Source organism: Ochlerotatus camptorhynchus, unplaced genomic scaffold (assembly GCF_037179485.1).
Source record: "Ochlerotatus camptorhynchus isolate MF236.1 unplaced genomic scaffold, CSIRO-AGI_Acam_v1.1 ptg000177l, whole genome shotgun sequence".
Taxonomy (NCBI): Eukaryota; Metazoa; Arthropoda; class Insecta; order Diptera; family Culicidae; genus Ochlerotatus; species Ochlerotatus camptorhynchus.
Genome location: NW_027040667.1, coordinates 2,675,378 through 2,690,837, shown reverse-complemented (window position 1 = coordinate 2,690,837; position 15,460 = coordinate 2,675,378). Strand labels below are relative to the sequence as shown.

At 34.7% G+C, this 15,460-nt stretch overlaps 1 protein-coding gene across 1 annotated transcript; it reads left to right on the top strand.

The window, feature by feature from the left end:
- The first annotated feature begins 7,933 nt into the window (after positions 1 to 7,933).
- Positions 7,934 to 9,242, top strand: LOC135701841 (histone H2A-like). Its single transcript, XM_065222785.1, has one exon. It carries the CDS (start codon positions 8,483 to 8,485, stop codon positions 8,945 to 8,947), a length of 465 nt encoding a protein of 154 aa, XP_065078857.1. The 5' UTR covers positions 7,934 to 8,482; the 3' UTR covers positions 8,948 to 9,242.
- The last annotated feature ends 6,218 nt before the right edge of the window (positions 9,243 to 15,460 follow it).

Below are 15,460 nucleotides of genomic sequence, written 5' to 3'. Positions count from 1 at the left end.
CTGAAATTTTCACAGAAGGCAGTTGGTAATGACTTCTACTTGTAGAAAAAATTTCAGGCCAATCTGATGTTTGTTGTTTGAGATAGAGTGATTTCCCCGTTTTACGTTTGTTGTGGAATAATTATACTTTTTTGTGTAATAAACCTATCACTATTTTTTAAAAACTAACGGCACAACTCATCAAGCTGAAATTTTCACAGCAGGCAGTTGGTAATGACTTCTACTTGTAGAAAAAATTTCAGGCCAATCTGATGTTTGTTGTTTGAGATAGAGTGATTTCCCCGTTTTACGTTTGTTGTGGAATAATTATACTTTTTTGTGTAATAAACCTATCACTATTTTTTTTAAATTAACGGCACATCTCATCAAGCTGAAATTTTCACAGAAGGCAGTTGGTAATGACTTCTACTTATAGAAAAAATTTCAGGCCAATCTGATGTTTGTTGTTTGAGATAGAGTGATTTCCCCGTTTTACGTTTGTTGTGGAATAATTAAACTTTTTTTGTTTAATAAACTTATCACTATTTTTTAAAAATTAACGGCACAACTTATCAAGCTGAAATTTTTATAGAAGGCAGTTGGTAATGACATCTACTTGTAGAAAAAATTTCAGGCCAATCTGATGTTTGTTGTTTGAGATAGAGTGATTTCCCCGTTTTACGTTTGTTGTGGAATAATTATACTTTTTTGTGTAATAAACCTATCACTATTTTTTTTAAATTAACGGCACATCTCATCAAGCTGAAATTTTCACAGAAGGCAGTTGGTAATGACTTCTACTTGTAGAAAAAATTTCAGGCCAATCTGATGTTTGTTGTTTGAGATAGAGTGATTTCCCCGTTTTACGTTTGTTGTGGAATAATTATACTTTTTGGTGTAATAAACCTATCACTATTTTTTAAAAATTAACGGCACAACTTATCAAGCTGAAATTTTTATAGAAGGCAGTTGGTAATGACATCTACTTGTAGAAAAAATTTCAGGCCAATCTGACGGTTGGGGTTAGAGATAGAGTGATTTCCCCGGTTTACGTTTGTTGTGGAATAATTATACTTTTTTGTGTAATAAACCGATCACTATTTTTTTTTTAAATTAACGGCACAACTCATCAAGCTGAAATTTTCTCTGAAGGCAGATGGTAATGACTTCTACTTGTAGAAAAAATTTCAGGCCAATCTGATGTTTGTTGTTTGAGATAGAGTGATTTTCCCGTTTTACGTTTGTTGTGGAATAATTATACTTTTTTGTGTAATAAACCTATCACTATTTCTTTAAAATTAACGGCACAACTCATCAAGCTGAAATTTTCACAGAAGGCAGTTGGTAATGACTTCTACTTGTAGAAAAAATTTCAGGCCAATCTGATGTTTGTTGTTTGAGATAGAGTGATTTCCCCGTTTTACGTTTGTTGTGGAATAATTATACTTTTTGGTGTAATAAACCTATCACTATTTTTTAAAAATTAATGGCACAACTTATCAAGCTGAAATTTTTATAGAAGGCAGTTGGTAATGACATCTACTTGTAGAAAAAATTTCAGGCCAATCTGACGGTTGGGGTTAGAGATAGAGTGATTTCCCCGGTTTACGTTTGTTGTGGAATAATTATACTTTTTTGTGTAATAAACCTATAACTATTTCTTAAAAATTAACGGCACAACTCATCAAGCTGAAATTTTCACAGCAGGCAGTTGGTAATGACTTCTACTTGTAGAAAAAATTTCAGGCCAATCTGATGTTTGTTGTTTGAGATAGAGTGATTTCCCCGTTTTACGTTTGTTGTGGAATAATTATACTTTTTTGTGTAATAAACCTATCACTATTTTTTAAAAACTAACGGCACAACTCATCAAGCTGAAATTTTCACAGCAGGCAGTTGGTAATGACTTCTACTTGTAGAAAAAATTTCAGGCCAATCTGATGTTTGTTGTTTGAGATAGAGTGATTTCCCCGTTTTACGTTTGTTGTGGAATAATTATACTTTTTTGTGTAATAAACCTATCACTATTTTTTTTAAATTAACGGCACATCTCATCAAGCTGAAATTTTCACAGAAGGCAGTTGGTAATGACTTCTACTTGTAGAAAAAATTTCAGGCCAATCTGATGTTTGTTGTTTGAGATAGAGTGATTTCCCCGTTTTACGTTTGTTGTGGAATAATTAAACTTTTTTTGTTTAATAAACTTATCACTATTTTTTAAAAATTAACGGCACAACTTATCAAGCTGAAATTTTTATAGAAGGCAGTTGGTAATGACATCTACTTGTAGAAAAAATTTCAGGCCAATCTGACGGTTGGGGTTAGAGATAGAGTGATTTCCCCGGTTTACTTTTGTTGTGGAAAAAATTAATTGAAGATTTTTAACAAAAGAAAAGCAGTCTTCATATAGGACATTAAAACCCATCTCGGATTGTTGGTTGTTCTTAGTAACGTTCAACCTGCTTGCAAACGGGGTGATTGGGTTTAGAATCGAAAAAAAAATCGGCGTAGAAACTACCTTATTAAAAAGGGGAAGCCTGGCTCAAAGTTTCCCCATGAGACACGGCAATGAGTCTTAGCACCTGAAATCTGATGTCTGTGTTAGGGAATCTGAACTTTTTTTTTTTTTTTTTTTTTTTTGCGCTTTGTAGTGACTACTCCATAATGGTTGAGTTTGCAATAATTTCTACTTGTAGAAAAAATTTCAGGCCAATCTGAAGGTTGGGGTTAGAGATAGAGCGATTTGCCTGTTTTACTGTTGTGTAATAAATCTATTACGATTTTTTTTTATTAACGGCACAACAAATCAAGCTGAAATTTTCACAGAAGGCAGTTGGTAGTGACATCTACTTGTAGAAAAAATTTCAGGCCAATCTGATGTTTGTTGTTTGAGATAGAGTTATTTCCCCGTTTTACGTTTGTTGTGGAATAATTATACTTTTTTGTGTAATAAACCGATCACTATTTTTTTTAAATTAACGGCACAACTCATCAAGCTGAAATTTTCTCTGAAGGCAGATGGTAATGACTTCTACTTGTAGAAAAAATTTCAGGCCAATCTGATGTTTGTTGTTTGAGATAGAGTGATTTCCCCGTTTTACGTTTGTTGTGGAATAATTATACTTTTTTGTGTAATAAACCTATCACTTTTTCTTAAAAATTAACGGCACAACTCATCAAGCTGAAATTTTCACAGAAGGCAGTTGGTAATGACTTCTACTTGTAGAAAAAATTTCAGGCCAATCTGATGTTTGTTGTTTGAGATAGAGTGATTTCCCCGTTTTACGTTTGTTGTGGAATAATTATACTTTTTGGTGTAATAAACCTATCACTATTTTTTAAAAATTAACGGCACAACTTATCAAGCTGAAATTTTTATAGAAGGCAGTTGGTAATGACATCTACTTGTAGAAAAAATTTCAGGCCAATCTGACGGTTGGGGTTAGAGATAGAGTGATTTCCCCGGTTTACGTTTGTTGTGGAATAATTATACTTTTTTGTGTAATAAACCTATAACTATTTCTTAAAAATTAACGGCACAACTCATCAAGCTGAAATTTTCACAGAAGGCAGTTGGTAATGACTTCTACTTGTAGAAAAAATTTCAGGCCAATCTGATGTTTGTTGTTTGAGATAGAGTGATTTCCCCGTTTTACGTTTGTTGTGGAATAATTATACTTTTTTGTGTAATAAACCTATCACAATTTTTTAAAAACTAACGGCACAACTCATCAAGCTGAAATTTTCACAGCAGGCAGTTGATAATGACTTCTACTTGTAGAAAAAATTTCAGGCCAATCTGATGTTTGTTGTTTGAGATAGAGTGATTTCCCCGTTTTACGTTTGTTGTGGAATAATTATACTTTTTTGTGTAATAAACCTATCACTATTTTTTTTAAATTAACGGCACAACAAATCAAGCTGAAATTTTCACAGAAGGCAGTTGGTAGTGACCTCTACTTGTAGAAAAAATTTCAGGCCAATCTGATGTTTGTTGTTTGAGATAGAGTGATTTCCCCGTTTTACGTTTGTTGTGGAATAATTATACTTTTTTTGTTTAATAAACTTATCACTATTTTTTTTAAATTAACGGCACAACTTATCAAGCTGAAATTTTTATAGAAGGCAGTTGGTAATGACATCTACTTGTAGAAAAAATTTCAGGCCAATCTGACGGTTGGGGTTAGAGATAGAGTGATTTCCCCGGTTTACTTTTGTTGTGGAAAAAATTAATTGAAGATTTTTAACAAAAGAAAAGCAGTCTTCATATAGGACATTAAAACCCATCTCGGATTGTTGGTTGTTCTTAGTAACGTTCAACCTGCTTGCAAACGGGGTGATTGGGTTTAGAATCGAAAAAAAAATCGGCGTAGAAACTACCTTATTAAAAAGGGGAAGCCTGGCTCAAAGTTTCCCCATGAGACACGGCAATGAGTCTTAGCACCTGAAATCTGATGTCTGTGTTAGGGAATCCGAACTTTTTTTTTTTTTTTTTTTTTTTTTGCGCTTTGTAGTGACTACTCCATAATGGTTGAGTTTGCAATAATTTCTACTTGTAGAAAAAATTTCAGGCCAATCTGAAGGTTAAGGTTAGAGATAGAGCGATTTGCCTGTTTTACTGTTGTGTAATAAATCTATTACGATTTTTTTTTTTATTAACGGCACAACAAATCAAGCTGAAATTTTCACAGAAGGCAGTTGGTAGTGACCTCTACTTGTAGAAAAAATTTCAGGCCAATCTGATGTTTGTTGTTTGAGATAGAGTGATTTCCCCGTTTTACGTTTGTTGTGGAATAATTATACTTTTTTTGTTTAATAAACTTATCACTATTTTTTTTAAATTAACGGCACAACTTATCAAGCTGAAATTTTTATAGAAGGCAGTTGGTAATGACATCTACTTGTAGAAAAAATTTCAGGCCAATCTGACGGTTGGGGTTAGAGATAGAGTGATTTCCCCGGTTTACTTTTGTTGTGGAAAAAATTAATTGAAGATTTTTAACAAAAGAAAAGCAGTCTTCATATAGGACATTAAAACCCATCTCGGATTGTTGGTTGTTCTTAGTAACGTTCAACCTGCTTGCAAACGGGGTGATTGGGTTTAGAATCGAAAAAAAAATCGGCGTAGAAACTACCTTATTAAAAAGGGGAAGCCTGGCTCAAAGTTTCCCCATGAGACACGGCAATGAGTCTTAGCACCTGAAATCTGATGTCTGTGTTAGGGAATCCGAACTTTTTTTTTTTTTTTTTTTTTTTTTTTGCGCTTTGTAGTGACTACTCCATAATGGTTGAGTTTGCAATAATTTCTACTTGTAGAAAAAATTTCAGGCCAATCTGAAGGTTGGGGTTAGAGATAGAGCGATTTGCCTGTTTTACTGTTGTGTAATAAATCTATTACGATTTTTTTTTTATTAACGGCACAACAAATCAAGCTGAAATTTTCACAGAAGGCAGTTGGTAGTGACCTCTACTTGTAGAAAAAATTTCAGGCCAATCTGATGTTTGTTGTTTGAGATAGAGTGATTTCCCCGTTTTACGTTTGTTGTGGAATAATTATACTTTTTTTGTTTAATAAACTTATCACTATTTTTTTTAAATTAACGGCACAACTTATCAAGCTGAAATTTTTATAGAAGGCAGTTGGTAATGACATCTACTTGTAGAAAAAATTTCAGGCCAATCTGACGGTTGGGGTTAGAGATAGAGTGATTTCCCCGGTTTACTTTTGTTGTGGAAAAAATTAATTGAAGATTTTTAACAAAAGAAAAGCAGTCTTCATATAGGACATTAAAACCCATCTCGGATTGTTGGTTGTTCTTAGTAACGTTCAACCTGCTTGCAAACGGGGTGATTGGGTTTAGAATCGAAAAAAAAAATCGGCGTAGAAACTACCTTGTTAAAAAGGGGAAGCCTGGCTCAAAGTTTCCCCATGAGACACGGCAATGAGTCTTACCACCTGAAATCTGATGTCTGTGTTAGGGAATCCGAACTTTTTTTTTTTTTTTTTTTTTTTTTGCGCTTTGTAGTGACTACTCCATAATGGTTGAGTTTGCAATAATTTCTACTTGTAGAAAAAATTTCAGGCCAATCTGAAGGTTGGGGTTAGAGATAGAGCGATTTGCCTGTTTTACTGTTGTGTAATAAATCTATTACGATTTTTTTTTTATTAACGGCACAACAAATCAAGCTGAAATTTTCACAGAAGGCAGTTGGTAGTGACCTCTACTTGTAGAAAAAATTTCAGGCCAATCTGATGTTTGTTGTTTGAGATAGAGTGATTTCCCCGTTTTACGTTTGTTGTGGAATAATTATACTTTTTTTGTTTAATAAACTTATCACTATTTTTTTTAAATTAACGGCACAACTTATCAAGCTGAAATTTTTATAGAAGGCAGTTGGTAATGACATCTACTTGTAGAAAAAATTTCAGGCCAATCTGACGGTTGGGGTTAGAGATAGAGTGATTTCCCCGGTTTACTTTTGTTGTGGAAAAAATTAATTGAAGATTTTTAACAAAAGAAAAGCAGTCTTCATATAGGACATTAAAACCCATCTCGGATTGTTGGTTGTTCTTAGTAACGTTCAACCTGCTTGCAAACGGGGTGATTGGGTTTAGAATCGAAAAAAAAATCGGCGTAGAAACTACCTTATTAAAAAGGGGAAGCCTGGCTCAAAGTTTCCCCATGAGACACGGCAATGAGTCTTAGCACCTGAAATCTGATGTCTGTGTTAGGGAATCTGAACTTTTTTTTTTTTTTTTTTTTTTTGCGCTTTGTAGTGACTACTCCATAATGGTTGAGTTTGCAATAATTTCTACTTGTAGAAAAAATTTCAGGCCAATCTGAAGGTTGGGGTTAGAGATAGAGCGATTTGCCTGTTTTACTGTTGTGTAATAAATCTATTACGATTTTTTTTTTATTAACGGCACAACAAATCAAGCTGAAATTTTCACAGAAGGCAGTTGGTAGTGACATCTACTTGTAGAAAAAATTTCAGGCCAATCTGATGTTTGTTGTTTGAGATAGAGTTATTTCCCCGTTTTACGTTTGTTGTGGAATAATTATACTTTTTTGTGTAATAAACCGATCACTATTTTTTTTTAAATTAACGGCACAACTCATCAAGCTGAAATTTTCTCTGAAGGCAGATGGTAATGACTTCTACTTGTAGAAAAAATTTCAGGCCAATCTGATGTTTGTTGTTTGAGATAGAGTGATTTCCCCGTTTTACGTTTGTTGTGGAATAATTATACTTTTTTGTGTAATAAACCTATCACTTTTTCTTAAAAATTAACGGCACAACTCATCAAGCTGAAATTTTCACAGAAGGCAGTTGGTAATGACTTCTACTTGTAGAAAAAAGTTGGAAGGGTTGTATACTAGATACGACCGCAGGGTTGGCGTTGGATAACGTCTGTTATGTGTTGTATTTAATTGTGTATATTAGATTTTAGGAATATTCCTTAATAAATCTTTTGCGAAAGTTTGGTGGCTGAAAAGGGCCGTTTTGTTGGGCTGATGTTGTTGGGTTTGCTCTACTCTGTCGCCTTGGAATGATGTTGGTAGTTCGAAGACAGACAGCATCTCCCCTTCCAGCGTTCCCACACCCCAGTATAGTCCCCAAATTTAAGTGTAACTGTGATATTCTGGATAGAAATTGTCTTCAAAACTAACTCTTTGTCGAATTATTGGTGGCCCTGAAAAGGGCCGTTTTGGTTGTGGTTTTGTAATGATAGACTGAATAAATGATTATGTTTGAAAAAATTCAGTTTTTGCTCCGATCAACAACCATACGGGGCAATATGAGCACCCTAGTAAAAGTTAAGGTTTTGACAGGTTTTCACTAGAAAATAACATGCAGGAATCAAGTGAAATAGAAACATAAGTTCTTTTAGCAACAGTTACGTGTATTGCTCGCTGTAGAACCAGCGGATCAGTAAAATGTAATATAGTAAATGCGATGCTTGTTTTCTTGACTGCATATCTTATAATATTCTAGAGATTTTGAGCTAATGTTACATTTCCATTATTATCTTAGACATGTAATTGAATTTTGATACGGTTTTCATGGAGATGCATATTAGAAGCATTTTCAACAAGTTTGTAAAAAAAATAGATTGAGTTAATAGGTATTATGCCCAAACGAACGGTGGCCCATCTCGCCCCGTATGGTCTTCTTGCCCCCATCGCCTCTATTGGACTGAATTCGGAAACGCTCATGTCCAACCGGTTTTCGTTTTGGGCTGGACATTCTCTAAAGCAACATATTTAAAAAATCTGGGAAAATCTGGAACATAATTAAAAATTCTTGAAATAAACGTAATAACATATAAGTGATATCTGGGTAAGTATCTGGCAAGACGATTGAAAATCTGGAAAATCAAATAAATCAGGAATACTGGCAACGCTGTCTCGTTTCATGCCCGTAGAGACAACCGACACTCATCCCATTTTCAGTATTTTGCTACCCACAGTGTTTATTGTACCGTCCCTGTATTCATAATATGCTACTCGACGCAGGTATAAAACCACCGTCGACGGTCGAAATGTCATCATTACAGTTTCAGCATCGAACTGTTCGTGTCGTTCGCATTATGGCTGGACGTGGAAAAGGAGGCAAAGTCAAGGGAAAGGCAAAGTCCCGTTCGAGCCGCGCTGGATTGCAGTTTCCAGTCGGTCGTATTCACCGTCTACTCCGAAAGGGCAACTATGCCGAGCGTGTTGGAGCCGGTGCTCCCGTCTACCTGGCTGCCGTGATGGAGTATCTGGCCGCTGAAGTTCTCGAGTTGGCAGGAAATGCCGCTCGTGACAACAAGAAAACCCGAATTATCCCACGTCACCTGCAGTTGGCCATCCGCAACGACGAAGAGCTGAACAAACTTCTTTCCGGAGTGACCATCGCTCAGGGTGGTGTCCTGCCAAACATCCAGGCCGTCCTGTTGCCCAAGAAGACCGAAAAGAAGGCCTAAATTCGATCGAAGTTCCCACCCTTTAACAAAATCCGTCCTTTTCAGGACGACCAATTTGATGGTAAAGAGTTTCGTTTTCAAAACAGTTTCCTTCGTGGTGCGCAAGGAATGATAAAATGAATCCATTAAAAACATGGTTGAATCTTTCTGTCATGCTCTCCCTAGTTAATTGATATCCTCATCGAGTAAGTTCGATGATGGTTGATTAGTGTAGGCGTGTCTTGAATTCCAAGAAATTAACCAGTGCAGTGTTATCATTCCATCCAATCAATCGACTAAATTTTCAATAGCGCCCTAAAATATCCATCAGTACCGTCTCAACGACGCGTTCATATAGATACCCATTATTTTATTCGGCATCCTTTTGAAAAATTCCCCTCACAAAAAGGCTTTTCATGTACTGCCAGAGGGTAGGGGGAGAGGGGCGATTTAATTATTACTAAAATGAACGAAATTTACGATGTGCGCTTCCATCGTGCAAACTTTATTTTGATTGCCGAAGCACACTCAAAAAATTTACCACATAGGTATCTAATGGATGAAAACCATGTGAATTTCACATAGCTAAAAATCCCACCACAAAATCACATGAATATCAGGAGGCCGATGAAAGTCATGAAAAAAGTGTCGGAAAGGCATAAGAAAATTAATCGTTAAACTCTTTCTTGATAATGTTGTGGCCCTGAAAAGGGCCATTTTTCCAACGCGCTCGGCGTAGTTGCCCGGTGAATACGACCGACTGAGAACTGCAGCAGCTGGGCATTCCATGACGGCGGCCCAGTATACCGGAGCACTGGCACCAACGCACTAGGCGTAGTTGCCCTTTCGCCCCCAGGCTCTGCTGCCGTTGCTCTACTTCCGCTGCTCTGGTACTGCTGCTCTGCTGCTCTGCTGCTCTGCTGCTGGGTCGACGATCGGATACACAATGATGGAACGGGCGACCTTGTTGGACGCTTATATAGTAGAACAGAAAATATCAGAGGTGTCAGATACTCGCATCTGATGTCTCAGTTGGAGAAAGTATAAAAATATAAAAAAATCAATCGATTTTCACCATCTTTAGACAATGGTTTACTTTTAACCATTTTTCAATAGTTTACAGAATGAAATCAATAGTTTTGAAACATTCAATAAATTGCTAGAAATATTTCCAATCGATTGATGCCATTATCTCGTAAATCTATCGAGAGATGGTTGAGTTATTATCGTTCAAAATCTTTTAATTTTTCGTAACTCATCCAAAATGACTGTTTTCAATTTTGTACCCCCGTATGTTGCCGAAAGACGTTATCCAACGTCAAAATTTCAGGCCAATCTGATGTTTGTTGTTTGAGATAGAGTGATTTCCCCGTTTTACGTTTGTTGTGGAATAATTATACTTTTTTGTGTAATAAACCTATCACTATTTTTAAAAAATTAACGGCACAACTTATCAAGCTGAAATTTTTATAGAAGGCAGTTGGTAATGACATCTACTTGTAGAAAAAATTTCAGGCCAATCTGATGTTTGTTGTTTGAGATAGAGTGATTTCCCCGTTTTACGTTTGTTGTGGAATAATTATACTTTTTTGTGTAATAAACCTATCACTATTTTTTTTAAATTAACGGCACAACTCATCAAGCTGAAATTTTCACAGAAGGCAGTTGGTAATGACTTCTACTTGTAGAAAAAAATTCAGGCCAATCTGATGTTTGTTGTTTGAGATAGAGTGATTTCCCCGTTTTACGTTTGTTGTGGAATAATTATACTTTTTTGTGTAATAAACCGATCACTATTTTTTTAAATTAACGGCACAACTCATCAAGCTGAAATTTTCTCTGAAGGCAGATGGTAATGACTTCTACTTGTAGAAAAAATTTCAGGCCAATCTGATGTTTGTTGTTTGAGATAGAGTGATTTCCCCGTTTTACGTTTGTTGTGGAATAATTATACTTTTTGGTGTAATAAACCTATCACTATTTTTTTTAAATTAACGGCACATCTCATCAAGCTGAAATTTTCACAGAAGGCAGTTGGTAATGACTTCTACTTGTAGAAAAAATTTCAGGCCAATCTGATGTTTGTTGTTTGAGATAGAGTGATTTCCCCGTTTTACGTTTGTTGTGGAATAATTATACTTTTTTGTGTAATAAACCGATCACTATTTTTTTTTTAATTAACGGCACAACTCATCAAGCTGAAATTTTCTCTGAAGGCAGATGGTAATGACTTCTACTTGTAGAAAAAATTTCAGGCCAATCTGATGTTTGTTGTTTGAGATAGAGTGATTTCCCCGTTTTACGTTTGTTGTGGAATAATTATACTTTTTAGTGTAATAAACCTATCACTATTTTTTTTAAATTAACGGCACATCTCATCAAGCTGAAATTTTCACAGAAGGCAGTTGGTAATGACTTCTACTTGTAGAAAAAATTTCAGGCCAATCTGATGTTTGTTGTTTGAGATAGAGTGATTCCCCGTTTTACGTTTGTTGTGGAATAATTATACTTTTTTGTGTAATAAACCTATCACTATTTCTTAAAAATTAACGGCACAACTCATCAAGCTGAAATTTTCACAGAAGGCAGTTGGTAATGACTTCTACTTGTAGAAAAAATTTCAGGCCAATCTGATGTTTGTTGTTTGAGATAGAGTGATTTCCCCGTTTTACGTTTGTTGTGGAATAATTATACTTTTTGGTGTAATAAACCTATCACTATTTTTTTTTTAAATTAACGGCACATCTCATCAAGCTGAAATTTTCACAGAAGGCAGTTGGTAATGACTTCTACTTGTAGAAAAAATTTCAGGCCAATCTGATGTTTGTTGTTTGAGATAGAGTGATTTCCCCGTTTTACGTTTGTTGTGGAATAATTATACTTTTTTGTGTAATAAACCTATCACTATTTCTTAAAAATTAACGGCACAACTCATCAAGCTGAAATTTTCACAGAAGGCAGTTGGTAATGACTTCTACTTGTAGAAAAAAATTCAGGCCAATCTGATGTTTGTTGTTTGAGATAGAGTGATTTCCCCGTTTTACGTTTGTTGTGGAATAATTATACTTTTTTGTGTAATAAACCGATCACTATTTTTTTTTTAAATTAACGGCACAACTCATCAAGCTGAAATTTTCTCTGAAGGCAGATGGTAATGACTTCTACTTGTAGAAAAAATTTCAGGCCAATCTGATGTTTGTTGTTTGAGATAGAGTGATTTCCCCGTTTTACGTTTGTTGTGGAATAATTATACTTTTTTGTGTAATAAACCTATCACTATTTTTTAAAAATTAACGGCACAACTCATCAAGCTGAAATTTTCTCTGAAGGCAGATGGTAATGACTTCAACTTGTAGAAAAAATTTCAGGCCAATCTGATGTTTGTTTTTTGAGATAGAGTGATTTCCCCGTTTTACGTTTGTTGTGGAATAATTATACTTTTTTGTGTAATACACCGATCACTATTTTTTTTTAAAATTAACGGCACAACTCATCAAGCTGAAATTTTCTCTGAAGGCAGATGGTAATGACTTCTACTTGTAGAAAAAATTTCAGGCCAATCTGATGTTTGTTTTTTGAGATAGAGTGATTTCCCCGTTTTACGTTTGTTGTGGAATAATTATACTTTTTTGTGTAATAAACCTATCACTATTTTTTAAAAATTAACGGCACAACTCATCAAGCTGAAATTTTCACAGAAGGCAGTTGGTAGTGACCTCTACTTGTAGAAAAAATTTCAGGACAATCTAATGCTTGTTGTTTGAGATAGAGTGATTTCCCCGTTTTACGTTTGTTGTGGAATAATTATACTTTTTTGTGTAATAAACCTATCACTATTTCTTAAAAATTAACGGCACAACTCATCAAGCTGAAATTTTCACAGAAGGCAGTTGGTAATGACTTCTACTTGTAGAAAAAATTTCAGGCCAATCTGATGTTTGTTGTTTGAGATAGAGTGATTTCCCCGTTTTACGTTTGTTGTGGAATAATTATACTTTTTTGTGTAATAAACCGATCACTATTTTTTTTTAAATTAACGGCACAACTCATCAAGCTGAAATTTTCTCTGAAGGCAGATGGTAATGACTTCTACTTGTAGAAAAAATTTCAGGCCAATCTGATGTTTGTTGTTTGAGATAGAGTGATTTCCCCGTTTTACGTTTGTTGTGGAATAATTATACTTTTTGGTGTAATAAACCTATCACTATTTTTTTTAAATTAACGGCACATCTCATCAAGCTGAAATTTTCACAGAAGGCAGTTGGTAATGACTTCTACTTGTAGAAAAAATTTCAGGCCAATCTGATGTTTGTTGTTTGAGATAGAGTGATTTCCCCGTTTTACGTTTGTTGTGGAATAATTATACTTTTTTGTGTAATAAACCTATCACTTTTTCTTAAAAATTAACGGCACAACTCATCAAGCTGAAATTTTCACAGAAGGCAGTTGGTAATGACTTCTACTTGTAGAAAAAATTTCAGGCCAATCTGATGTTTGTTGTTTGAGATAGAGTGATTTCCCCGTTTTACGTTTGTTGTGGAATAATTATACTTTTTGGTGTAATAAACCTATCACTATTTTTTTTTAAATTAACGGCACAACTCATCAAGCTGAAATTTTCACAGAAGGCAGTTGGTAATGACTTCTACTTGTAGAAAAAATTTCAGGCCAATCTGATGTTTGTTGTTTGAGATAGAGTGATTTCCCCGTTTTACGTTTGTTGTGGAATAATTATACTTTTTTGTGTAATAAACCTATCACTATTTCTTAAAAATTAACGGCACAACTCATCAAGCTGAAATTTTCACAGAAGGCAGTTGGTAATGACTTCTACTTGTAGAAAAAATTTCAGGCCAATCTGATGTTTGTTGTTTGAGATAGAGTGATTTCCCCGTTTTACGTTTGTTGTGGAATAATTATACTTTTTTGTGTAATAAACCTATCACAATTTTTTAAAAACTAACGGCACAACTCATCAAGCTGAAATTTTCACAGCAGGCAGTTGATAATGACTTCTACTTGTAGAAAAAATTTCAGGCCAATCTGATGTTTGTTGTTTGAGATAGAGTGATTTCCCCGTTTTACGTTTGTTGTGGAATAATTATACTTTTTTGTGTAATAAACCTATCACTATTTTTTTTAAATTAACGGCACATCTCATCAAGCTGAAATTTTCACAGAAGGCAGTTGGTAATGACTTCTACTTGTAGAAAAAATTTCAGGCCAATCTGATGTTTGTTGTTTGAGATAGAGTGATTTCCCAGTTTTACGTTTGTTGTGGAATAATTAAACTTTTTTTGTTTAATAAACTTATCACTATTTTTTAAAAATTAACGGCACAACTTATCAAGCTGAAATTTTTATAGAAGGCAGTTGGTAATGACATCTACTTGTAGAAAAAATTTCAGGCCAATCTGACGGTTGGGGTTAGAGATAGAGTGATTTCCCCGGTTTACTTTTGTTGTGGAAAAAATTAATTGAAGATTTTTAACAAAAGAAAAGCAGTCTTCATATAGGACATTAAAACCCATCTCGGATTGTTGGTTGTTCTTAGTAACGTTCAACCTGCTTGCAAACGGGGTGATTGGGTTTAGAATCGAAAAAAAAATCGGCGTAGAAACTACCTTATTAAAAAGGGGAAGCCTGGCTCAAAGTTTCCCCATGAGACACGGCAATGAGTCTTAGCACCTGAAATCTGATGTCTGTGTTAGGGAATCCGAACTTTTTTTTTTTTTTTTTTTTTTTTTTTTTTGCGCTTTGTAGTGACTACTCCATAATGGTTGAGTTTGCAATAATTTCTACTTGTAGAAAAAATTTCAGGCCAATCTGAAGGTTGGGGTTAGAGATAGAGCGATTTGCCTGTTTTACTGTTGTGTAATAAATCTATTACGATTTTTTTTTTATTAACGGCACAACAAATCAAGCTGAAATTTTCACAGAAGGCAGTTGGTAGTGACCTCTACTTGTAGAAAAAATTTCAGGCCAATCTGATGTTTATTGTTTGAGATAGAGTGATTTCCCCGTTTTACGTTTGTTGTGGAATAATTATACTTTTTTTGTTTAATAAACTTATCACTATTTTTTTTAAATTAACGGCACAACTTATCAAGCTGAAATTTTTATAGAAGGCAGTTGGTAATGACATCTACTTGTAGAAAAAATTTCAGGCCAATCTGACGGTTGGGGTTAGAGATAGAGTGATTTCCCCGGTTTACTTTTGTTGTGGAAAAAATTAATTGAAGATTTTTAACAAAAGAAAAGCAGTCTTCATATAGGACATTAAAACCCATCTCGGATTGTTGGTTGTTCTTAGTAACGTTCAACCTGCTTGCAAACGGGGTGATTGGGTTTAGAATCGAAAAAAAAAAATCGGCGTAGAAACTACCTTGTTAAAAAGGGGAAGCCTGGCTCAAAGTTTCCCCATGAGACACGGCAATGAGTCTTAGCACCTGAAATCTGATGTCTGTGTTAGGGAATCCGAACTTTTTTTTTTTTTTTTTTTTTTTTGCGCTTTGTAGTGACTACTCCATAATG

What these genes read in the sequence shown, in the direction of transcription:
- LOC135701841 (XM_065222785.1), top strand. Translation starts at nt 8,483, where the DNA reads ATGCTACTCGACGCAGGTATAAAACCACCGTCGACGGTCGAAATGTCA.